The 26844-nt window shown below is 45.2% G+C and overlaps 1 protein-coding gene across 2 annotated transcripts in view; it reads left to right on the plus strand.

Moving 5' to 3' along the window:
- The window catches only part of SUSD6 (sushi domain containing 6), a 93878-nt gene extending 82056 nt beyond the window's left edge, over nt 1–11822 (plus strand). For both annotated transcript variants that reach the window (XM_070594172.1, XM_070594173.1), the window contains exons 3-6: nt 424–621; nt 1642–1780; nt 5351–5778; nt 7729–11822. In XM_070594172.1, coding sequence (XP_070450273.1) covers nt 424–621; nt 1642–1780; nt 5351–5778; nt 7729–7754 — 791 coding nt within the window. In that variant the 3' untranslated portion in view covers nt 7755–11822. The remainder of the gene's footprint in view (nt 1–423; nt 622–1641; nt 1781–5350; nt 5779–7728) is intronic.
- The last annotated feature ends 15022 nt before the right edge of the window (nt 11823–26844 follow it).

The raw sequence follows: 26844 nt of genomic DNA on the forward strand, positions 1-26844 counted from the left end.
CCCCCCAGCCTGGCTGGCAGTCAGCTTGCTTAATAGCAGTTTGTAGGTTGAAGGGAAGTGGTGAGAGGCTGTAAGGGCACCTCTGCATGAGAGAGTGGTGGGCGGTCCTTTGAATGGGAGAGCCCCTTATCTTGGACAGCCAGAGACTGCAGGTTTGTTAGAGGAAGTGAGAAAAAGAAACAGTTCTTATTCTCCTACTGATGCCCTTGTGATAGTCAGGCTAGGGGCAGGGTATTTGTCAGCAAAATCAGATGTCCTTTGGAAACTTTTATTTTCCTTGCTTTCGTAGGGCTTTTGGAAAGTTGCTTTTGGAAAGTTGCGGTTCGTGGGGCGTCCTGCCAGTGTGTCTTCTCTCCCAACCCAGCCTTCCAAACAGTCATCCCTTAGTGCCCCTCCTATTTTACTCTCTCTCTGTCTTTGCAGTGTGTTCCCTGCCCCCGGAACCAGAGAATGGTGGCTACATCTGTCACCCCCGGCCCTGCAGAGACCCCTTGAACGCAGGCAGTGTCATCGAGTACCTGTGTGCTGAAGGCTACATGTTGAAGGGTGATTACAAATACCTGACGTGTAAGAATGGAGAATGGAAACCAGCCATGGAGATTAGCTGCCATCTCAACGAGGGTCAGTTTGGCAGATGAGAAAGGGGTGCTGCTGGGGTTCTGCTTTCCTTGAATTCACAGGAAGTCGTGCCAGCTTCTTCTGGGGCACCCTGTGCTCTGGGTCAGTGTAGCCCCCGTGATGTCCTGCAGCCTCCCTTCCTTTGGGATTTTGTGTCTTTATGAGAGACCTTTGGGGTTGCTGGTGCATGTCCCACCGCATTTCAGCTGAGCCACTGAGGGGCTCAGTCTCTTTACTGAGGCATCTATTCTGCCATGTAAAGTCCCTTTGATGCTCAGGATCTCGTTTGCCTAGCCAAGTGCTGGTAACCTTTGACCGTGTTTGCTAACACATGAGCACAATGCTAACACCTTCTGTAGTGTCTCTTTTATATTATTTTTCCTTGACTGGAAATGGACTGTTTTGTTATGAAGCTACAGTCCAGCTGGACAGAGGATCCCTCCCCCTCCTGCCTCCTCCTGTTGTGCATGACAGGAAAATCCAACTGCCTGCAGGAAAGTGTGTGTCATATAGTCATCTTTGGGCTTTATACTGAGGCTTCAAGACCGTGACACCCCAGAGACGGGTGGCAGCCGGCCTGAGATTTACAACTAAAGCTACAGGCTTGGAACAGTGGGTTATTACAGCCCAGTTCTTATAAATTTTCTGCCATATGGGGAAAAACAGGGTTGAGACTTAAGATGGTGGAATGATGTGTCCATTTAAATGGTTGGTGTCTACCAACCTGCTATTGAGGACAGGATCAGAAGTGGTTTATAAAGGTAACCTGATCTCTAGAGGTAAGTGAGTTTATGTTAGATGATCCTCAAAGGTCCGAAGTGAAGGGAACTTTAGACTCAGGGACAGGATAGGGAAATGGCCCCTTTGCTTGTGTGTAAAAGCTGCTCTGCTCTGTTAACTCCTAGAATGGCCCTGGCCATGGCATGTTCTCTGCCTGGTGCCATGCAGGGGGCCTTTGTTAAGATCAGCTGTAGAGGCTCACATCTGGGTACAAAAATTTCTGATGATGGTTTGTTTCTGTAGATAAAGATGCCCACACGTCACTCGGTGTCCCCACGCTCTCCATAGTGGCTTCCACTGCCAGCTCTGTGGCGCTCATTCTCCTCCTTGTCGTGCTGTTTGTGCTGCTGCAACCAAAGCTGAAGTCTTTCCATCACAGTAGGTGAGTCCCGGGGATGGTGAGAGGCAGGAGTCACTATGGGGGCCTGGCCTTTGGCTGTCAGAGGGGTGCTGATGGTGCCTCTGCTGGTCTGTGTGTGCTCAGGGAAAGAGGAGGACCTTGCCGTGTGTTAAACTTCTGGATAGGCCTGGCACTCCGCTTGTTGCTTTGCATACATTCTCTTAATCCTCACAGGAACGTTGCAGATAAGGAAACTGAGGCTCAGAGAGGTTAAGTCATTCACTCAAGGTCATCCCTCTAGATGATGACAGAGCCGAGGTTCAAACCCAAATCTGTCCAACTCCAGAGCCTTGTCAATTCCCCTACATCAGTGGTTCTCAAAGTGTGGTTCTAGCAGCGTCAGAATCACCTGGGAACTTATTAGGAATACAAATTTTCAGGCCCCATCCCAGACCAACAGAATGAGAAACTCTGGGGCTGAAGCCGGCAACATGATTTCACAGGCCTTCCAGCTGACTCTGAATAAGGCTCATGTTTGCGAGTCACTGCCTTTGTCCCCCCGGTTCCCAGTCCTGGCTGCACATAGAGGCACCTGTGGGGAGTTAAAAGCAAATACCAATACCTGGGCCTCAATTCCCAGACAGTCTGGTTTGTTTGGTTTGTGGTAGGAGCCTGGCGTTAGAGTTTTTTGAAAAGCTCCCCAGGTGGTTCTAATGTACAGTGAGGATTGGCAACCAGTGTGCTGCACCATGCTAGAAGCAGAGGAAGTGGTTTTCCTGCCCGCCTTTGTCACTTTCCTTTTTCCAGTTGAGTGCATTAGCCACAGATCATCCCAGACTGGGTGGGTAAGGCTGAGGAGACAGGTGGCAAAGGGTGGGGCGCTGACCCTGAGTGGATCCCCTAGCATGGACTTCTTTCCCAGGCTGTCGTGGCCTCCACAGTTGCTTGGCTTGTCCTGGCAGTTCCTCCTTCCCTTTTAGGAGGAGAGTTTATATTCTTTCACAGCCCTTCATCAGTCACTATTCTCACTCACAGGCACGAAGGAACACACTAAAGTGCATTAAATACAATGGTCCTGGTTTGGAATTTACCAGGCTAAGTTTAACCTCTGTGTACTGCATGTAATTTCTCTTTTTATTTTGTTTTGTTTGAGGGAGGGGGTAGCAGCTATTTTTAAAGGTTGTTAGACAATTAGTAAAATAAAGAGGATTTGGAGACAACTGTTTACTTGAAAGAATCAGCTTTTCCATATAAAGTCAAGCTGATCTGTTGGTCATTTCATGCAACTTAGGGAGTTTTTTCCCCCCTTGTAGTTAACTAGTAAGTGTGTTAAAAGTAACTGGCTGATTTTGCCTGACTTGAGTGGGAGGGAGATTTGGTTTTCATCATAGACCTTGTTTAAATTCTGTACTATGGGGGCCGGCCCCGTGGCCAAGTGGTTAAGTTCGTGTGCTCTGCTTCGGCGGCCCAGGGTTTCACTGCTTTGGATCCTGGGCGCGGACATGCCACCGCTCATCGGGCCATGTTGAGGCGGCATCCCACATGCCACAACTAGAAGGACGCACAACTAAGAATATACAGCTATGTACCAGGGGGCTTTGGGGAGAAAAAGGAAAAAAATAAAATCAAAAAGAAAAATTGTACTATGTAAATGTATTACTTTTTAAACAAAAAAATTTTTGAATACCAAAAATTAAACACATGCCAGCATGCTCACTGCCTTGGACGCCAGCTTGCCATCGTTTCCCTTCCTTCCAAAAACCTCTGAGCACTTTTATGAGTGCCACCTTGTGTATGCCATTTGAATTGAGTAGCACAGATTTTATCTGCAAGTACAGATGAGGAAATTGAGAACCGGTAATAACAGTCTAGCAGTAATAATATGGTCCAGCTGTAGACCTTATGTGTCTCATGTGATGCACTGAGGGTGATGCAGCGTCACAAATGATGTTGTGGTATTCTAGGCAAAATGTAGTGTTCTGGGAAAAAATTGATCTGAATCTAATCCCGAGGAAACAATTAGACAAGTCCAGGTTATGGGACCTTCTGGGAGACAGCTGGCCTGGACTCTACAAAAAAATGTCATGAACGGAAACTATAGTGGATTGTTCTAGATTAAAGGAAATGAAAGAGAAAGAACAACTAAATGCAGTGTATGATCTGTAATTGGATCCTGGATGAAATCAAACATGACAGCAGCTGAAATGGATATATTTTTGAGTAGTTGGGAAAATTTGTATTACAGTATTAGACCAATGTTAAATTTCCAGGATGTCATAATGTTGTAGTTATATTGGAGAGGAGGTTCTTGGGAGGTGTGTGTTAAATGATATCTTATTAGCAAGAAATAACTTACTTTCAAAATGGTTCAGAAAAAAAAGTGTGTGTGTATTACAAAAGTGATCCCAAAAAAGGTATTTGCATGAATAAATCTCACAAACATAATGTTGAGTAAAAAGCCAAACACACATATACATACACACATTTATTGTACATTCCATTCATATGAAGATCCAAAATATGCAAAACTAAACTGTGTTGTTGAAGGATTCGTATTTAGGCAGTCAAACTATGAAAATAAAAAGCAAAGGAATGATTTTCATGAAAGCTAGGATTGTGGTTACTTTCAGTGGTGAGGAAATAGGAAGTGATAGGCACAGGTACAAGGACTGTCTGCCAGTGGTGTTCTTTTTTTCCTCCTTCTCCCCAAAGCCCCCAGTACATAGCTGTATATTCTAGTTGTAGGTCCCTCTAGTTCTGCTATGTGGGACGCTGCCCCAGCATGGCTTGATGAGCAGTGCCATGTCTGTGCCCAGGATCTGAACCCATGAAACCCTGGGCCGCCAAAGTGGAGCACGTGAACTTAACCACTCAGCCACAGGGCCGGCCCCAGCAGTGTTCTATTTCTTGACCTAGGTAGGGTTATACACCTGTGTTATCTTTGGGATAAATCAGTGAGCATACATTTTTCTATGTGTTTTTTCTAATACTTATGTTATAATTCATATATAATTCTTACAAAGTTAAAAAATAAAATAAAAGGCAAGCAAAGTGGCTGAATCAAAACAAGAACATTTTTCAGATTTCAAGTCCAGAGTCCCATTTCAAGACCACAGTGCTGCTTTTCCCTCTCCTGTTTTTTTAAACAACTTTATAGAAATGTAATTCACATACTGTACATTGTACCCATTTAAAGTGTACAGGCAATGGTATATTGACAAATATGAACAACCATCATTCTCTCACTTTCTTACCCTAGCTATGCTGAATGGATGGCTTTATGTCAGGTCACCAGCTTCCTAGTTTTTTTGCCCAGGTCTAAGGGCTAGATGCCTTTGTACCCAGTCTCTGGACGCAGGTGGAAATTGATTCACGTCCTGCTTCGTCCCTTACCAGCTGTGGGACTGGGCAAGTTACTTAGCTTCTCTGAGCCTTATCTTCCTTCTTGCACCTGCAAAGGCTCAAAGGAGGATTCAGTGGGATGAAATGTATAAAGCACTTAGTGCTGTGCCTGGCTCATAGCAAGTGCCCAAAAATGGCTGGTGGTCTTGGTATTATGGTATTTATTTGTGTATTTTAATTCTTCCTTTGTCTTTTCTTCCTCCGTTGCAGGCGTGACCAGGGGGTATCTGGGGACCAGGTCTCCATCATGGTGGATGGGGTCCAGGTTGCATTACCATCATATGAAGAGGCTGTGTATGGCAGTTCTGGTCACTGTGTGCCGCCTGCTGACCCCAGAGTGCAGATTGTGCTGTCAGAAGGGTCTGGGCCCAGTGGGAGGAACGGGCCAAGGGAGCAGCAGCTGCAGGACCAGGGAGCTGGCTCCTCTGCAGGTGGAGAGGAGGAGGCCCCAGGCCAGTCTGGACTGTGTGAAGCCTGGGGCTCTCGGGGCTCAGAGACTGTGATGGTGCATCAGGCAACCACCTCTTCCTGGGTGGCCGGTTCAGGGAACAGTCGACTGGCACACAAAGAAGCCCCAGACTCAGAGAACAGTGACATACAAAGCCTTTTATCCCTAACGTCGGAGGACTACACAGATGGTAGGTAGTCTGCACTGATCCTGAATTATTAGCTGCTCAGGGTCCTTGCTGAGAGTGAGGAAGGAATGTGAGCCTCTCTAATAATTGGTGTATTTGGGGGCAAAGAAAGATAATACTAGGGGATTAGCCTACAAAGTAGGATTTCACCCTCAGAGCTCCAGGTCAGGCTTTGGGCTCTGTATCAGGAGACTTTTCATTGTTGTCTGTGAATTTTTATGGTTTGGAGTCTCTGAGACTATTTGTGGCCCAGGGCTGTGCTAAATCAAAGGGGAGACCGCTGGTTGGAGGTGGGAGTGGAGTCTCTCCTTTTGTTGTAATTTTTATGTTCCTGCAAGGACAGAAATGACAAGGAGGTGTGGGGTCATATTACAGAGAAAACATGCCTGTCTCTGTTCCAGAGCATTCCGCTGCTTCATTTTAAATAGGAGTATGTCAGGTCCTCTGCTAGTTGGTTTTCTTGCACTGTCTCAGTTAAACCTCACAGTGATCCTGAGAAGTAGATATCATCACCATTTCCATTTTGCAGTTGAGGAGACTGAGGCTCAGAGAGGGTGAGTCACTTGCCCATTGGTAAGTGGCTGAGCTGGGATTTGAAGCCAGATGTGTCTGGCTCCAAAGCCTGTATTTATAACCCCACAGTGCTATGCTGCCTCCCAGATGACTCCAGGTTCTTTGTGGCAAACCAGCCATACAATGAAATTGCCACGTCCTGACCCCTCTGGTTTTGCCAGAGCCTAGAGTGTTGAACCTTGGGATTGACTCTGTCACTTTAAAAAAATGTCTTTATATGAAATCCCAATGCGGTTCAGGATGCAGACTAAACCTAGACGTTTCCCTTTTGACACTGAGGACTTCTGCATTTACCAAGCCCCCGTAAAAGAGCCTTTGAGAAAATTTGATGCCTCCTGGGGGTCCTGGGCACAGCTACTGTCTAAGTTTAGAATATCTGAAATCAAAGAAGTTGGAAATTCTTGAATGCAGGTCATGGTTAGGAGTTTCCTGATTCTCGACAACATGGCTTCTTTTTTCTTGGTAAGATATAGAACTAGGAAGCAGCCATTAAATAGTTGACCTAGGTTTAAAGGTAGAAGCCAGTGACCTCATGGGCACCCAACTGTACATATTGTGTGTCTACACATAGTGACCCATGTCCAAGTACAAATCCTCAGCCCTTACACTTCCTGAGGAGCCAAGATGGTGCCTACTCTTCTCTCCTCCTTGCTCCCTTGCTTTGTTCCATGTATGGAACAGCATTTTTGAGAACCCATCTTGTACCTGGTGCTGGATTAGCTTTCAGGGTTGATAGAAAGAAATATGAAACATGCTCTCGGCCTGAATGGATTGTCAGTCAGTTGGGAAGATGGGGCCTATACTCAAGAAATAATGGAACCAAGAATTGTAGGGTCCATGTCAGAATGAATGGTTTAGAAAACACATGACATAGGTTATCAGGTTTGTTGCAAGCCATGCCTGAGCTGTCTGGGGCTCGCAGTCCTGTAGGAAGTCAGGACCTCGAGGCATCAGTCTAACCCCATTGACATAAGAAAGACTGAAACCCAGAGAGGGGAAGTGAGTTGTTCGGTATCACACAGCTGGAAGATGTCTTTAAGGAGGAGGTGGGACTTAAGCAGGGCTCAGGAGCCTCATAGGATGAGATCAAAGACAGAAAAAGAAGTAATTAGACCAGCAGGGTTGAGGTCAAGAGGAGGGTTCAAGCTGCTGGGACCAGAAGGGGTTTGAATACCTGACTGAAGATTCAGATTTTATCACACAGGCAGAGGGAGAAATGAGCAAGGAAGGCCTAAAAGAGGCGAGACTATCCAGAAGTGTATGAGTAGGGCATTTTGTTTCTTTAAACAGGGGCTGCATGGGTATGCCTGCAGTGGGATCAGGTGTACTGCAGAGCCACATGGGGTAACCACTTTTCTTTCCTTCCTTCTCTTCCTGCAGATATCCCACTGTTGAAAGAAGCATGAGGTCTGCCACTAGCCTCTCTCCTCTGCGATGGTCCTCTCTGTCCTTCCTCCCTCTCCCTGTGGGTTTGAGCACCCTGTACTCCAGCCACCCTACCCGGATACCTGAGCTGCCACCTGTGTATCTGTGTATTTCTGTATCTCTGAGGGCCTGCAGGCCCACCTCGCTGGAAACTCAAGGAAGATTCTCGCCATCTGCCTGCTGGACAGCTGGAGGAGCTGGCTTTTTGCCTAGCGCTGCCTCCCCATCTATGTCGGGGACATATGTGAATGTGCTGGATTGAACCCTTCCTTTCCTTGAGCCCTCTGGGTCCCCTCCAGCCAGCTCTTTGGCGGCTGGAGTTTACTTGTGCCTTCCCCCCACCTCGTCCACTTTCCCTGTCACACAGGCTTGTTCCTGTCCTACAAGCTGTAGTGGCTGCACTGCTGCCCCTGCCCCCTAGGGCTGGGCTTGGGTCTGGCCTATTTCCTTTGAGGGCTGGCATTGCTGTCCTTACTTAGCAGGAGCAGATCCAAGAGTGCCTCTAAGTGGGGCGAGAATGTGGGTCCCTGCGCCTGCCCTTGGTTGACACCAGTGCCACATTTCCTTGGCTGAGAATGGAGGACGTGGAAAACCATGCCAAAGCCATCCCAGCACCCGTTCCTAGCTCGGAGGTGCCGGCTCCTGGCCCCTCTCGGTTGAGTTTCCAGGAAGCATCCAGAAGATCCCAAGGGAAGGAAGGAAGGTGATCATTAATGATTGTCTTCCTGATCTGCAAGTTCTCACTTTCTACTTCCAGCATCCGCTTTCCTGGCCTCGGTTTTTCTGTTTCCCCGGAGTGTAAGAGGAAGTTGCATGCTGCCTTTTGGGTTTGGTCCTAGGCAGCTCTGGCTTCCTTGCTGCCCACAGAGGCCTGAGGTGAATCATCCCTGGGACAGGAGAGTTGCTGAGATGCCACAGAATGCCCATCTGGTCACTGGCAGTTGGGGCAAGTTGCCCCATTTTGGGTTCTTGGTGATGGAAGGGAGCCTCAGAGTCATAGGCCGAGTCCCCAGGCAGCTGCAGGCAGCTCCAGCCCTGGTCCTGAGGGTCCTCCTCACCACAGTCACGTGCCTTAGTAACTGTGCCAGGAAGCGTCCTGCTGCTTGCTGCACTGCTGCTTTTCCTACTCCCGCCCCCACCCCCTGCACCCCTGCACAGCTGGCAGCCACTCCCTGGGCTTCCCTGCACCCTGGGGGAGGGACGGAGAGACCGTCCGCATACACCCCTGCCTTGTTGGCCTGCGGTGGGTGAATGGTTGTGAAGCAGCCTGGCTTCAGGGCCCTAGTGTTGAAGGAGTGGGCTCAGCGCTCCAGATGATTCTTCTGGGGCCTCTCCCTCAGCCATGTGTTGGATGCTGATGAGGCTGGGGTCGTAGAGCTCCCCGGGCTGCTGCCATCTTCAAAAGCCGTGGCATTAAGGAATGCTTGTTTTTGTTTTGTTTTGAAGCACTAGGGCTGGGAAGCTTCAAAGCTGACCCTGTGCTGCACCTCTGCGCCTCCCCCGAGCCTCTCTGTGTGGGGTGGTAAAAATAATAAAGAGCCCAGTCTGTTTTCAGTCCCTGACCCCACAGGGTAGCTCCAGCTGTGGGTGGCCTCGAAGACGAGGGGAGTGGCTATCTCTCAGCCTCCTGCCTCCGCTCTCACACACGCACTTTACTACCCGCTCATTCCCAGGCCTCTTGCCACCACTTGTAGTCTTCCTTCCTCTCAGGTAGGGGCAGTGCTTGCTGTGCCTGTTGGCCACTCCCGCGTCTCTCCCCTTCACCCTGGAGCCCTCGCATGCTGTGCCCAAAACCCAGGCCAGCGTGGTTCGATTGGGAACAGGTTGGCAAAGGTGCTAGAATGAGAACGCAGAGGAAGATGAAATGGACCAGGAGCCTGTCCTTGGCCTCAGGAGAAACTGTTTCCAGAGATGTGCCTGCCAGCAGTTGGCTGGCACTAGGCCTGTCTGGAGGCGGGGGTCCCCACAACCCTCAGCTGCCTCGCTCATGGGAACCCTAGTCTTCCTCCGAAGAAGAAAGCAGGGCAAGTAGAGAGGGTCCAAAGTCTGCCTGCCGCTCGCATTTCCCAATCTTCCAAAACCTGAACTTTTGAATACTTTAAAAATGGAAGATCTTATCCTTTCTTATGTCATTACTCTGGGTTTTTTTCCCCCTGAGATTGCACTTTTTATTTTGGGTTTATTCAGCCACATAGGTGACTGGCTTGGCCCTTGAAAAAATGAAAAGCCTTCTTTCACCTCACCTACCCTTAGCACCATCCTGGAGATTATGAGCCCATACTTCCCTACCTGGTAGGAAGGAAAGAAGCCAGGATAAATGGGAACCTCCCCTCCCCTCCCCCACCTCCCTTGTCACTGGCTTTGATGAGGCCTACCTCCCCGAGGCCCCTGGGCCTGTGGGTGCAGGAGCCAGGCCTTGCATTGCTGCTGACATCTATGATGGCTTCTTCCAGCAGTTGGTTCTCTTCCCTGAAGCAGTTTCTTAGCCATCAGCCACGTGCTGCTGTTTCTAGGGCTTTTGGGCTTTGTCCCTTGCAAGAGATTAGGGACACCACAGCTGCCTTGAGGTGGGGCCTGGCTGAGAGACAATGGCCCTGTCGGGTGGCAGGCTGTCAGGAAGGAGACTGCTAGAGGAGCCTGGAGCAGGGGGAAAACTGCACATGGTCTGGCTTGCCTGGGCTCCCCTCCGGGGGAGCCCAGCAGAGGGCTTGTCCAGGAGAATGGTCAGCACCAAAGGACTTTAAGAAGGTGTTTTTTTGCACATGTGAGCTGACTGGATGCAGGTGTTATATCCTGGTGACTTGCGGTCACATTCCAGCAACTTTCAAGGGCCAGTATATGGTAAAAATAACTTAAAATTGCCGTCCCTTTCAATGCCTTAGTTTACTAGATAGGCTCTATCTTTTGCCATTTCTGAATTTTGTATGCTGTTCCCATTTCACTGGGTGTGAACTGTGAAATGGGCTGAGTCCTGGCCATTTTGTGAGTTCTTTTGGTTTTATAAGGCATTTCGATGTATATTCTACTAACACTCCGTTTGCAAACAATTTAAACTAAAGTGGTCTTCCTCGTGCATCTTGCCCTCTTCCCCGCGTCCCCACCGCGCCCCGCCCCCCGCCAGCTTCAAAGTTCTATGGAGAAGCTGGATGGCAAGACAGACAAAGGTAGACTTTTCCTGCTTCATGAGTAGTGGCACAGGGATCCATGGCCCTCAGCCTTTCCCCTTCCAGTCCCGGCTGAGCTCTCAACCACCTGCTTCCCACATAACTGTGTCACTTCCATTGCCAGGGAGCACCCTTACATAGAGAGTGGAATATGCTGCAAACATTTCTACATCCTTGCCTTTTCTTTTTCCTCCTTAAAGAGAATAAAAGGCCCAGAAGGGACTTGTTACATAGGCTTTACAGCTTAATTCCAGATGTGCTTGCTGAGGACCGTGAGGCTGGGAGCTTGTCTCGTGGGGCCTGCTGGAGCTCCTGGGTCTCAGCACAGGGACAGTCATTACTGTTGTGCACTGGGGGGCTCTGAATTTTGCTTGGCAGATGTGTGGACTGAGTGGTAGAGTAGCTGGTCCCCTGGAAAGGCAGCAGGCTCCGCTTTGCTGGGAAGCAACTCTTCATCTCCAGTTGAAAACTTAGTAGAATTTTTAATGAAAACCCCAGGGTGGAGCCCTCTGCCAGGCAGAGCTAGCTGGGAGCACTGCAGGGGCTCAGCACTTGGATTGCCAAGCAGGGAGGAGAGAGGGACACCGGTTGCGTGGCAGCCCACACACCCTGCCCTGGCTGCTGCTTATCGCACCACTATGGAATCCTCTGCAGAATGGTACTCATATGTAATGGTTTAAAATGACACGTGTGTCATTGACTCTGTGCAGGATGTCACTCAATCAGTTTGGATTTGCTTTATTTTATATATATATTTTTTGGTATCCTGTACATTGCAGTGGGTGTGAAGATAGTATTTTAATATTTGTACAAAGTTTAATTTAATTTTAATTGTTCTATGTATATAACTGCATTTCTAAATAATAAAAAAAATTTTCCTATGAAGGCAGTAGTGAGAGGTGTGATCCTTCCAGAAGGTGTTTGCAGAAACCCTAGACCGAAAAGAGTGTATCATGTGGGTGGGAGCTCCTGAAGGGATGAAGCATTGGTTCTGCGGGGAGGGGCGTCTGGCAAGAGGAGATGGGACGGGGAGGTGGTCTATGATACAAGAGAGACCACAAACGTAGTGGGAGTGTATTACTTCTCTCTTTTAAGTTCAGCCACTGATCAAGCTGGGATTCAGCAGTGAGCAAAACCATGTATTTTGGGCCTGCGTGGAATTTCTGACACACTGGGAAGGCAGACAGTTCAAATAGTATGTAGTGGTGACCAGAAAGGTACGATGGAGGACAGTCAGAAAGCACCTTTTGCTTGAAATGGCTTGTAAGCTGAGATGTGAAGCCAGTACAGCGAGGCTAAGAGGCAGGACACTACATCTGTGTGGGTTCAAAGGCAGCAGAGAGCACATGCAGTTTGAGAAACTAAAAGGAGTCTGGCGCTGCGTGGTAGGTCTGAGGGGGGATGGCTCAGGATGAGCCGAGACAGTTGGGCAGAGGCTAGATTGTGAAGGGCTGTACTTCATCCTAAGGGCAACAGGAAGTGCCTTAACAGTTGTACGTAACAGAATGACTTAGTAAACTGCATTTTGCAGCTGGGGTGGGGGGGAGTGCTCTCCATCTCTTCAAGAGAATGAATTTAGCGGGTAGAACATACTGTACCTGGAGACCATGTGGGAAGTTGTTGGTCTTGGGGAGAAGAAGGCAGTTTGAGCAGCTAGGTGAACAGCAACAGTGTTCTCTGAGATGGGAAATGATGGAGATGTAAAGATGAAAGCCAGAGTACGTGGAGGTGAAGAGGTCATTGCCAGCCAGGAGAGGCCAACAGTAGGTGAACAGTTACAACAGGTGGAAGGGTGTGAGTAGAGGGATAAAAAAACAGACCACCGTTAAACTTGCCGTGAGGGTAACAATCAGGATGTGTTTCTCTAACACACAGTGACAGATGGGAAAACATTTTAGGGGCAACAGTGCCAACCACCCAGTCTCAACCTCAGCACCAGTCCTCAGTAGGGTCGGCACAAATATCACTGCCTTTAGTTGCAAGGAGGTGAAGGGAAGAGCACTTAGCAACTTTTTAAAGTAATGCTAATAGCTGATACTCATACAGCACTATGTTCCAGGCAGCGGCCTAAGCACTGTGTGTGTATAAACTCAGAGAATCCACACAGCAACTCCACGAGGCAGGTGCTATTATTTCGCAGAGCCCCAGGCCACGTATAATGAATCTGAGGCACAGAGGTGAACTCACTTGCCCAAGGCAGAGCAAGGATTGAGTGCAAACCCAGATGTTCCGCTGGAGTGATCCCCTCCCCTGCCCATTCCTACCCCCATCCGAGGCTGCCTTCCTCTGCCTGTCAGTCTCTGTTCTAACCAGTGAGCTCAGGGAGAGGAAAAACTAATTGCAGGGCGGAGAAATGGCACACTGTTCACTAGGATGATAAACTACCCTCATCTCAAGGAATGGGAAGTGCCCAGCATGGTATGGGGAGGGGCATTCAAGCTAGGCAGAACATGGTAAGAAATAAGTTCACAAAGCAGAAGAAATTGTTCCTCCAGAAGAAGAAAATATAAAAAGAAGAGACTGCTTATTTCAGTGATGGCTAAGTCTTCATTGTTGCTGGAAAACTGGCAGAAACATGTCCCATCAGGTAAAGAATGCTGGGGAGGGGAGACGTGTCAACATGAGGTCACCCAAGGGGTTGTTGCCTTTCTCTTGATGAGAGATGAGGCAGGACAAAGGTGACAGAACCCACAAAACCTGCAGAGCTGCCCACGAAGAAGGGCTTACTTTGAAGCGGCTGCCTCAGGCTGGGAGAGGTGGATGGAGGAGAGAAAAGGGATTTCCTGCCCTGTTGCCGAACACCCACCTCCCAACTTGGAAAGCTGAGGCTTCCAGACTACAAAAGTAGTAACAATCCCTCAGTGGGTCTTTCTCAGACTACTTAAAAAATATCTCTAAATATGCCAAAGTAATACATACTCATTTCAGAAAATTAAAATCACTCAATACTACCTCCTACTGCTAATATTCTTCTTTCTTCTATGCCTAAATATATTTTCCTCTAAAAGATCACTTTTTTTTTTCTGAGGAAGACTGGCCCTGAGCTAACATCCATGACCTTCCTCTACTTTCCATGTGGGACGCCTGACAAAGCATGGCTTGATAAGCGGTGTGTAGGTCCATGTCTCGGGTCCAAATTGGTGAACACCAGGCTGCCAAAGCAGAGAACACAAACTTAACTGCTATGCCAGCAGGCCGGCCCCTAAAGATCACTTTTTTAGTAGTATTTTGGGTTTTTTAAGCCTTACAATCTATTACAATCTCATAAAACATTCATCTACATAATTTTTAACAGTTGCATATGTTTCCATCATATTGGTAATTTGGACTTTTAGGTTGCCATAAAAATTTTAAATTCTTATGACCAATGGTTTGCTAGCATTTAAAATGATTTCCTTGGGATAAATGACTGGAAATGAAATTGCTAGATCAAAAGAAATGCACATTTTGGTGACTTTTGATATATCTCAAATTGTCCCCCAAGAAAGTTATTCCAAATTCTCTTCTCATTGCTGGTGTTCATTTTCCCACAACCTCACCTGCATTGGGAATTATCATTTAAAAAAAAATATGCCAGTTGAAAGAAAGTGGTATTATTTTTGACTCACGCTTGTTTCATTATTCCTGAAGTTAAAATTTTAAAATGTAGTTTGTTTACTCTTCATAACAAAGACATACTGAAAATTGTCCACATTTGATGTCCAAGGCATCCACGTTTGAGATGAAAAGTCAAAAACTCTGAGTCTCCATCTAAATTAACATATATATATATATATATATATATAAAATGCATAATATATATAAATAGATAAACAGGGAATTTCATCTGAAATTCCTGGGGCAAAGAATGAATCTGAACCCAGGCAAGACATAACACATTCTCAAGACAGGCCTGGGTTGCCCCTCTAAGCTCCCTGGAGGTAGAGGAGTGTCAGAGGGCTTGGGGACCATCCCATCCCACGCAGAGAGGTGAACAGCTGGTGGGCATTTCAGATTTCCCATCATGCCCCAGTGCCCCCAGAAAAGGAAATTTCACAACTTAGGAATGTCCTGAGCAGCCCGTCTGGGGCAGCATGAACTGTTCCTGACCCTACGGAAGCAAATGACTCTCAACTAGTCAGGGCACTGCAGAGTGTGGCAAGCGCGGACTTCCCCACAGTGGAGCTTCACCCGGGAGGCAAGCAGCCCAGCCTCCAGCAAAGGCAGCCTGTTTGCAGGTTAAGCCTGTGGACTGGGGCTGAACATCTGGGGTGATTTGGGATGTGTGAAGGAAGGACCATGACAACACAAACAGACCAAGCGTGAGGTCTGCTGTGGCTTCTGGGGTGGTCTCTTGAAGCCCTTGAGCATCTGGGCTCCAAACACTTAGAGACTTTTGGTGCCATAGCCTGTCTACTGATGGCCGTTCCCATTCCTGCTCCAATCTTTTGTTCATTCATTCAGCAAACTTCTCTTTCTAGGATTTATTTTACACAAAACGTGGTACTAGGTTCCAGGGACACAACAGTGAATAAGACTCAGTCTTTGCCCTCAAAGAGTTTGCAGACTTATGGGAGAGAGATTGAACAGCTCTCTAAAACTTAAGGCAGAACTTGAAGAAAAAACAATCAATGGAGCACCAGCAAAGTGCCTGGGGAGTGAAGAGGGAAGAGGAGTTAATTTCTTTGGGGGGTGAGCAAAGATTCCCCAGGGAAGGTGCCATCTGCTTTGCATCATGAAGGTTGAATTGTGTTTTAATACTATAGGTGGAGAAGTAAGTGAACAAGGAGCTGTGTAGTGGAAAGTGCGAAGAAGAGGACTTTCGGGCTATAGAGACCTATAGGCGCAAAAGTGCCAGCATATAAAACTAAGAACCATCTGAAACGATCAGTTTTGCAGGTTAGTAAAAAAAGGTCAGATATGGGCAATTTCAACCCCATGCATAATTGTTTTAAGATCTGCTGAGACTAAATTAGAAATGCCTTTCTTCTCTGGGTTGACTAAACTTTAATTATTTTAATCATGAGAAAGAAACTTCAAGATACCCGTAGACAAGTGTCCAGAGACCTCCAGAGTCTATTTTCTACAAAAACAGAGGACTGAGCACAGTTGACTTCCTGGTCACAACCTGCCAGCTCCTGGCCCCTGCCTGCAAGGGGCATCTTCAGAAATCACGTGAAGGGTTCAAGTCTCCAGTCCAGGGTCAATTCACTTGCTCTTTGGGACAGACAACAGGAAGGAGGCCCATTGCTTGCCACTGAGTTTCTGCCAGCAGCAGCCAGGCAGCCATATCCAATGTTAAGAGGAGTTTTTACCCTTCTCCCTGTTTTCCTTAGGGCAGAAATTAAGGGACAGCGATTACATCGAACTACAACGTAACTCTTTCCCTGTCAAGTTTCTCTGTTTTTCATTAGAAACATTCAAAACTAATCAAGCTATCTTATAATAAGAGTAACACATGTTAAAACATCAGAAATAATATTCTCACCTATCTGATTGGCAAAAGAAAGAGCTTAAAAACATCCAGTGGGAGTGTAAATTTGTACATTCTCTGTGCAGGGCAATTTGGCAACGACCATCAAATTACAATGCAGTTCCTCGTACCTTCTCCTCCTGAACAATTCAGTTCTAAAGCCAGTAAGCCAGTAAGTGGGGGCAGAGTTACAAAATCAGACAGGGAAACCACACAGAATGAACCCTGCACTGTCAGACTGGAATTGTAGGTATTGGTGCGAATTCATGGTTTTCAATCTACATAGATAGATGTAGAAATAAATATAAATGTAATGTGTGTAAGCGTGTACACAAACATACAGATTCCCTAGCTCTTCCCAGAGGGCTGAAGCAGGAAGATTATAAGAGGAGCCCGGAACATTTTATTGTATCAGAAAGCAAGAAAAGGCTCAAAGAATGATGGATTTGTGCCCAAAGGACCCCACTGGAAGGGGCTTCTACTAACCAAATCAGGAACAATTTGAGCCTCAAAATAAATAGTGATGATAAATGGATTATAATCCCTTCAGTGAAATACGAGACCATGAGACCATATAGATAAACAGAAGCCTGGTAGACATTACTTTAATCAAGTGGGACAAATGAAAATCATGCATCGCCTGACAGGATGCAATGAGAGAACCTAGCACCACCTCCACAATACTCCCATCGGAGCGCAATGTAAATCTAAACACGAAAAAAATGAGATAAATCCAAACTGAGTGATATTTTACAAAATAATGATCTGTAATCTTAAGAATATCAAAGTCATGAAAGTCAAGGAAAGACAGGAATTTTTCCATGCTGAAGGAGACTAAAGAGACACGCATAAAGAGAAATGTAAGGCATGATTCTGATCCTTTTGCTCTAGACTTTATACGAACAACTGGCAATTTTAATGGAGGATTAGATGGTAGTAATCTATCAAAGCTAGTTTCTTGATTTGTTACTTGTATTGTGGTTATGTAGGAGAATGTCCTTGTTTGTAGGAAAAACATGTTAAACTATTTGGAAGGGATTGGGTGACATAATCCCAAATGGTTCAGGAAACTTTCTGTAAATTTGTAATTGCTTCTAAATAAAACTATCTACTTAAATTTAAAAGTGTTACAATGAATCCTTTGACTTGGAAATTCTACTTTCAGGAAGTTTTCCTACAGATATCCTTGCTCATCTATGAAATATCCTATGTGTACAAACTGCAATGAGTAGTTGTCTAATAAAGCCAAAATTCAAAAATAAGCCAAATAATCATCAACATGGGCTGGTTAAATACGTACGATACATCTAAACATAAAATGGATACAGAAAAAAAAGAAAGAAAGAAATACTCTGGACCAAGCTGCAGAATATATTGTTGTATGGAAAAAGCCAGGCGCAGAACAGGGGCATGGAATGCTAATATTTGCATACCAAAAACAGATAAAAAGAAATGTGTCAAAGTGCATGCTTTTCTATGCACAGAGGATCACTCCAGATACCGCTCTGGCGCCTCTGGGGAGGGAGTGTGACATGGGAGGAAGAGCCATCTTCTTTGCCTCTGGTACTTTGGAATTTTGAAGCAAGTGAATACATGACCTGCTCAATAAATTAAATTATTTCTAAAAAAGCAATATGCATGCTACCTATGCACAGAGGGAATATTCACAAGGAATTCTGTGAATTTATCTGAGCTTTTCTCTTGTCAGAAATTAGTAATCTACCTCCTGGGCAGGGACACACAGCTCCCTGCTGAGCCTTCCTTAAGAACAATAAACAGGACTCGTTGCCTCTTATTTCCATCTGCCTTCTCTGTGAAAATATCTCTTGGAATCTCCAGTATTATGGACTGAACTGTGTCCCCCCCCCCCCAAAAATGTATATTTGAAAGTCCTGACCCCAGTACCTCAGAATGTGACAATATTTGGACATAGGTCTTTCAAGAGGAAATTAAGTTAAAATGAAGTCATTAGGGTGGGCCCCAATCCAAAATGGCTGGTGTCCTCATAAGAGAAGGGAATTTGGGCACAGACGCATTGAGAGGGAAGATGATTGAAGACACAGGGAGAAGACAGCCATCCACAAGTCAAGGAGAAAGACCTGGAACAGACCCTACCCTCAGGGCCCTCAGATGGAACCAGCTCTGCCGGCACCTTGCTCTGAGACTCCTAGCCTCCAGCACTCAGAATACACATCTCTGACTTTAAGCCACTCGGTCCGTGGTGCTTTGTTATGGCAGCTCCCGCAGACTAACACAGTCAGTCTCAAAATAGGGAAGTGAGCAAGGCTCTCTCCCACAAGAACGACACATTCAGGGGATGGACAGGTCAAGTGTGGAGAAAACCAATGAGGGAAACAGCTAGAAAGGCAGCCAGATGGAGCAGGACTTTGAATGCCGTACCCAGGATGTGGATGTGATTGATTCCATGGGCAAGTGGGAGCCACTGAAGGATTTTGAAGAGCAAAATGATGTGCTCTGAACCTAATATGTTAGAAAGGAACTGGGTGGACAATGGTTTGGACCACTTCGGGCATCCTGGTGAGAGGGGGAAAAGCAGCTCTCAGATGATTAGAGCAGAAGGTGGGCTTGAGTAGTTTGGGAGAAATGAGACAGTTGCTCACATGCTTGGGAAGATCATTCAGGTTAAGAGGTCTGAGCTCTGTGGTTGACTGCACAGAGAGGAGTAAGAGAAACAGACAAAAGCGTCAAGAACACAGCACATCTCTACCATGGCAGGAGACAAAGGGGAAAGACAGAAATGAAGGAAGGGCTTTGATTGGAAAGAGAGCTTGTAGGGAGCTGTGGGTGGAAGAGTGTGAGACTGAGGGAGGGGACCCACGGAGGGTCCATCACACTTGTTCAGGGCAGTAGACCACAGCCTGTTTTAGAGAATTGCTCGTGGGGTGAAAACAGCAGTGGTTGGCCTCCCACAGGAAGATGTAGAGGAACTTGAAGGACCGAGCACAGCCCACGGTGAGGGCAGAATCCGGGAGGCAGGAATGCCGGACTACTACTGTTTCTTTCCGTAGTAACTCAACCTTTGAGGCTGTGACGGGCTAATGGGGGTTGACCGGGCAGTTTGCGGGAGAGAGGATCCGACTTCTCGCTGACAGAACAAAAGCCACTTATCCGGGAGGAACTTAAAGAAACCGGATATCTGATCTCGTCTTGGATTTGGAATCTCGGTCCACGGCTGACGCCCCGCCCTTAGCCGCCCTTAGCCGCCCTTAGCCGGCCGTGGAGCCCACGCAGCCGGGATGGCTCAGCCCGCTGGCGGCATCTAGTGGCGGATGAGGCGGTGGTCCTCTGCTGGTCAGAGAGCGGAGGCTGAGGCTCAGGGAAGGCTGGAGGAAGTGGCTGGAAATTGGGATCCAGCCTGCCGCAGAATTTGGGGCAGGTGGGGCCTCCTGGGACGGTGGGGAGGGAATGTGACCCAGGAGTTGATGAGCAATGAGTCTTGGACTCTGTATTAGTTTCTTAGGGCTGCTATAACAAATTACCTCTAACTGCGTGGCTTAAAGCAACAGAAATGTATTCTTTCCCAGTTCTGGAGGCTAAAAGTCCCAAACCAAGGTGTCAGCAGGGCCACCCTCCCTCTGGAGGCTCCAGGGGAGAATATTTCCTCGGCTCTCCTGGCACCTGGTGGCTGCCAGCAATCCTTGTTGCTTGTTGGCTTGTAGGAGCATCACTCCAGTCTCTGTCTCGGTCTTCACCTGTTGTTCTTCCTCGTGTGTCTGTGTCCACATTTCCCTCTGCTTATGAGGACACTACCCAATCCAGCACGACCTCATCTTAACTTGATTGCATCTGCAAAGACCCTATTTCCAAATAAGGTCACATTCGTAGGCACTGGGGTTTAGGACTCGAACATATCTTTTTGGGAGACACAATTCAACAGACTCCTTTCACCCAACAGATGTTCCCTGAGCATCTGCAAAGAGCCAGGCCTGTGCTGCGAGCTGGGCTTGTGGAGCTGAATACGTAGACACTCCTCCGTCCTTGAAGTTCACACGTGTGGCTCGTTGATAATCTTGTCACTGATCCGTGGCCTCCTGGTTCACCCTCGATTCCTCAGTGCCCAGCAGGGCAGGCCTGGAGACTCAGTATGTCACTGAGGTAGGAAAGAAGGATGGAGGAAGGGCAGGAGAGAGGAAAGAAGGGCTTCAGGAATGGCGAGGAGGGAGATGACACGGGGAGAGGTGGTGCAGGACAATTGGCTAGACTTTGCAGAGCAAGTGACATTTGAGCTGCGTCTTGAAGCAATGGGTGTTGTGGGTACCAGAGATAGAGACTGCAGCAGGCAGAGACCGTGAGAAAGGAGTCCAGAGGGCCTCCTAGATAAAAATGAGCATATCCAATCATGGAACCACCCCCACTTTCCGGCACCTAGTCCAGAGTAAAACCATGCTGCCTCGAAACTTTCCCCAAAATAATTAACCCAGGCCTGACTTCTAAACCAAGCCCCCAGGAGCATCTTCCTGAGGGGTGCAATCTCCTTCATGCAGCAAGTGCCAAGAAACCTGATCTGTGTGACTATACGTGTGTCCCTCATAGTCTTTAGCTGTGGGCATCAATGTAGTTAAGGAAGTGCCCTTAATTCCTAGTTTGCTGAGTGTTGTTAGTAATAAACCAGTGTTTAATTTTCTCAAATGCCTTTTCTGGATCTAATTAAGATAACACATTTTCCCTTAATCTGTTAATGTAGTGTATTATATTGAATATTGATAGAATTTGTTGCTATTAAACCATCCTTATAACCTTGCTACACCCTACTTGGTTATAGTAAGAGCACATAGGTGTGCGTGCATGTGTGTTTAAAAATGCACTGCTGTTTTAAATTTTTGCATCTATGTTCATAAGTGAAAATAGTGTATAATTTTCTTTTCTAGTCCTTGTTTGCTATCACAGCTTTACTAACCCCAAAAAAGCAAATAAGTAGCTTCCCTCTTTTTAATTTTCTGAAACAGTTTGTGGGATATAGAGTTTTTTGGTTTCTTAACAGTTGGATAAAACTGACCTATAAAACCATATGCGCCTGGTGACTTTTGGTGGGAGAGACTTTTGATTACCACTGCAATTTCCTGAATGATTATTGACTTCGTTAGGTTTTTCCATTTTATTGAGATAATTTTGGTGATTTTTTTCCTATAAAGTTATTTCAATAAATGTTTTTCAAATCCTTGGTATAAAGTGGTTCAAGATATTCTTTTTTGATTTTTAAACTTTCATTATTTGTAATCATGTCCCCTTTTATATTTCCCAATTTCCAAAACTGTTTATTTGTGTGACTTTCTCTTTTTTCTTGATCAATCTCACCAGAAGTTTGTTTTAGTCAGGTTTCATTAGTTTTGTTTGTTTTAGTCAGGTTTATTAACATATAATTTATACATAGTAAAATTCACCCTTTTTAATTTTGATGCTACAATCATGTAACCACCACCATGGTCAGGATATGCAGCTGCTCCATTACCGCCTAAATTCCTTTGTGTTCCTTTGTGGCCAACCCCTGCTCCACCCCAGCCCCTGGCAACCACTGATCTGTTTTCTGTCTTTATAGTTTTGCTTTTTACAGAATGTCATTGACAAATAAAAATGGCAAGTAATAGGATATATTAGAATATATGAGGAAGCCATTTGGTGTAAACCTAATTCGGCCTGACCTTGTCTTTCCAAAAGAGCCTGACCGAGGCCATTGAGCATGCACTGTATATCTGCTTTAGAGATTCCCTATGGCAAGAGCAAAAGGCCCTTGAGATAAAGGTGCAACTTCCCTCCCCCTCCCAACGTTGGCGTCTTCTTAAGGATTAAGCGTCTTTCCTTAGGCTAGAAGCTGATTGCTGCGCTCGCCTGTGACGCCCAGCTGGAGGCAATAGACTTGCCTCCTGCTATGCCCACGAAGATAGCAGACCCGCTACCTGCTGTGTCCATCAAGTGCTGTGCCGACAGGGCAATCTTGTGACTATTGTGGGAGGGACATTTCAATCATATGGGAAACACCCTCTTTGAGGGTATATAACCACCCTTATACCCCCACTTCTTTGGAGTGCTCTGTTCCTTTGTGGAAAGACTCTCCCGGGTTATAATCCTAAAATTTAAGCTCAGAATAAACTCACCCAAATTTTCATTTATAGACTGGTTATGGATTATTTTCGTGGACATCATATAAAGAGAATCATACATTGTGTAGCTTTTTGAGTCTGGCTTCTTTTACTAATGCATTTGATTTTCATCCATGTGGTTGCATGTATCAGAAAGTCCTTCCCTATTGTTGCCAAATAGTACCCCATCTTCTGAATGTATCATTTGTTTATTCATTCACCAGCTGAAGGACATGTTGGTTATTTCCATTTTTGACTACTGACGTTGAGCATCTTTTCACGTGCTTATTTGCTGTCTATTTGTCTTCTTTGGTTAAGTGTCTGTTCAAATCTTTTGCCCATTTTAAAAACTGGTTTGTTTTCTTATTAAGTTTTTAAATAATTTTTCTTATAAGTTTTCTAATAAACTTATTAAGTTTTGAGAGTTCTTTTATATTCTGGATACAAGTCCTTTGTCAGATATGTATTTTGCAAATATTGGTCCCTGTGTTTTTGCTTTGTTTTTTTACTTTCTCAACAATATCTTTCAAAGAGCAGAAGTTTTCAATTTAGATGAAGTTCATTAGTTTTTTAAATTAGCTTTTTCAAATCACTAGTTTTGGGGTTTGTCAGTGCCTCCCTTTTTATTGTCTCATTAAAAATTTTCTTTCTTGGGGAGTGATGTCAGTATCATGATAGAGTGAGCTCTTCCAGTGATGTCTCTACTCTATGATACAATGAAAAAGACATTCTTACTCCAACAGAGGACATCCACACAACATAAAAGACATCTGAGAGACCCACCAAGCCATACATTGGAAGGTGGAGAGGCTAGAGCCCACCTCGGAGGAGGTGGAATGGAGTAAGAGAAAACTTTGCTCCCTCCCCAAAGACTGCGATCCCTGCCTGTGCTTGGCCTCTGAGAGGGAAGGAAGGGAGGAGGGAATGCCCATTCGTGGGAACATCAAAGATCCCTGAGGTCCCTTGCAGCATAGGGGAAAGCCCCCTACCGAGATGAAAGCTATCATGAGGGTGATCTCATCAAGCCAACACCCCAGGAGAGCAGATAGTGAGAGCAGAGCGAGTAAGCCTATGAGAGCACACAGAAGAAAGCACCCCTCCCCACCACCTGTCCAGAGCTGGCTCTAGTGCCTGAAATCCCAATGGAACACAGAGGGCTCAGAATATGCAGCTCTTGACCCCCACCCAATGTCAATAGGTAGTAACAGCGATCAATAATACCAGGATGTGGAAGAACAGAGCCCTGCCCTCTCCCAGCATCAAAAATGATATTAAATCTCCAAACCAGAGAGAAAATGACAAGTACTCAGAAATCAGTCCTGAAGACACAGAAATATGTAATCTAAATGACAGGGAATTCAAAATAGCTATCATAAAAAAACTCAATGAGTTAAAAGAGAATGTAGAGAAACAATTCAATGAGTTCAGGAGCTACTTCACAAAAGAGATTGAAACTATAAAGAGGAATCAATCAGAAATATTGGAGATGAAAGACACAGTCGATGAGATAAAACAAAATATGGATTCCCTGAACGCTCAAGTGGACATCATAGAGGAGCAAATCAGCATAATCAAGGATAGACATATTGAAATGCTCCAGATAGAGGAGGAGAGAGAACTAAGACTAAAAAGAAATGAAGAAAATCTCCAAGAAATATCTGACTCAATTAGGAAATGCAACATAAGAATCACAGGTATTCAAGAAGGAGAAGAGAAGGAGAATGGAGCAGAAAGCTTGTTCAAAGAAATAATAGCAGAGAACTTCCAAAACCTGGGGAAAGAGATGGAAATCCATATGAAAGAGACTATTAGATCTCCTAAATATGTCATTGTAAAAAGACCTACTGCAAGGCATATAGTAGTGAAACTGTCAAAAATGAATGACAAAGAAAGAATACTAAGGGCAGCAAGGCAGAAGAGAATAACCTACAAAGGAACCCCTATCAGGCTTTCAGCAGATTTCTCTGCAGAAACCTTACAGACTAGGAGATACTGGAATGACATATTCAAATCTTTGAAGGACAAAAACTTTTGCCAGGAATACTCTATCCAGTGAAAACATCCTTCAGATACGATGGAGAAATAAAAACTTTCCCAGATAAACAAAAGCTAAGGTAGTTCGTAGCTACAAGACCCCCTCTCCCTGATGAGAAATCCTCAAGAAGGCCCTCACGCCTGAAAAAAAAAAAAACGGGAGAAAAAGGTTACAGAGCATGGAGTAAGGAGATAAATAGGTAGACAAAAATCAGAAAATTGTAGCTATACATCAGAACAAGTTAGCAAATACTCAAGTATAACATTATAGATAAAGGGAAGGAAAACACCAAAAACAACGATAATTTTGTCATTTTAACCACAAACTCATAACACAAGATGGAATAAGATGTGACAAAAACAACATAGGAAGTCAAGAGGAAGGGGTCTGAATTGCTTTAGTCTAAGGAAATAAGAAGCCATCAGAAAATGGACTATCTTATCTATGAGATTTTGCATGCAAACCTCATGGTAATCACTAAACAAAAAAGCAGAACAGAGACACAGATAATAAATAAAGAGAAAACAAAGAAACACAGCATAAAAACTACATAACTCAATTGGTAGACCAAAACACACAGGATGAGAAACAAAGGAAACGCAGGAAAACCAGAAAATGAGTGATAAAATGGCAGCATTAAGCCCTCATATATTGAAAATCACCCAAAATGTAAATAGATTGACTTCTCCAATAAAAAGACACTGAGTGGTGAGATGGATTAAAGAACAAGACCCAACAATTTGCTGCCTCCAGAAAACACATTTCAGCTACAACAACAAACACAGGCTCAGGGTAAAGGGGTGGAAGACGATACTCCAAACTAACGGCAAACAGAAGAAAGCAGGTGTCACGATACTTACATCAGACAAAGTAGGCTTCAAGATAAGACAGGTAAAGAGAGACAAAGAGGCAGTATGTATGATCAAAGGGACACTTCACCAAGAAGGCATGACACTTACAAATATCTATGCACCCAACACAGGAGCACCAAAGTACACAGAGCAACTATTAACAAACCTAGAAGGAGATATTAACAATAACACAATAATAGTAGGGGACCTCAACACTTCACTCACATCAGTGGATAGATAATCCAAACAGAAAGTCAACAAGGAAATAGTGAAATTAAGTGAAAAGCTAGACCAGTTGGACTTAATAGACATATATAGAAGACTCCATCCAAAAACAGCAGAATACACATTCTTCTCAAGTGCACATGGAACATTCTCAAGGATAGACTATATGTTGGGAAACAAAGCAAGCCTCCATTAATTTAAGAAAGTTGAAATAATAACAAGCATCTTTTCTGATCATAGTGCTATGAAGCTAGAAATTAATTACAAGAAAAACACTGAGAAAGGGACACAGATGTGGAGACTAAGCAACATACTGTTGAACAACCAATGGATCATTGAAGAAATTAAAGGAGAAATAAAAAAATATCTGGAGACAAATGAAAATGAAAACACACCATACCAACTCATATGGGATGAAGCAAAAGCTGTATTAAGACAGAAATTCTTTGCAATACAGGCTCACCTTAACAAACAAGAAAAATCCCAAATAAGCAATCTCAAACTACACCTAACTGAATTAGAAAAAGAAGAACAGGGCCGGCCTGGTAGTGCAGTGGTTAAGTTCTCATGTTCTGCTTTGGCTGCCTAGGGTTCACTGGTTCAGATCCCAGGTGTGGACATGGCACCACTTGGCAAGCCATGCTGTCCCACATATAAAGTGGAGGAAGATGGGCACGGACGTTAGCTCAGGGTCAGTCTTCCCCAGCAAAAAAAGAGGAGGATTGGCAGCAGATGTTAGCTAAGGGCTAATCTTCCTCTCAAAAAAAAAAAAAAAAAAAGGAAAAAGGAAAAAGAAAAGCAAACAAAGCCCAAAGTCAGCAGAAGGAGAGAAATAATAAAAATCAGAGCAGAAATAAATGCAATCAAAACAAAAAAGGCAGTAGAAAGGATCAGTGAAACAAAGAACTGGTTCTTTGAGAAGATAAATAAAATTGACAACCCTGTAGCCAGACTTACAAAGAGAAAAAGAGAGAAAGCTCAGATAAATAAAATTAGAAATGAAAGAGGAGAAATAACAACAGATACCACAGAAATACAAAGGATTATATGAGAACACTACAAAGAACTATATGCTAACAAAATGGGCAATCTAGAAGAAATGGATGAATTCTTAGACTCTTACAGCCTCCCAAAGCTGAATCAAGAAGAAATAGATAATCTGAATAGACTAATCACAAGTAAAGAGATTGAAACAGTAATCAAAAATTTCCCCAAAAATAAAAGCTCAGGACCAGATGGCATTCCT

This window comes from Equus przewalskii, chromosome 25 (genome assembly GCF_037783145.1).
Source record: "Equus przewalskii isolate Varuska chromosome 25, EquPr2, whole genome shotgun sequence".
In the NCBI taxonomy this organism is placed as follows: domain Eukaryota; kingdom Metazoa; phylum Chordata; class Mammalia; order Perissodactyla; family Equidae; genus Equus; species Equus przewalskii.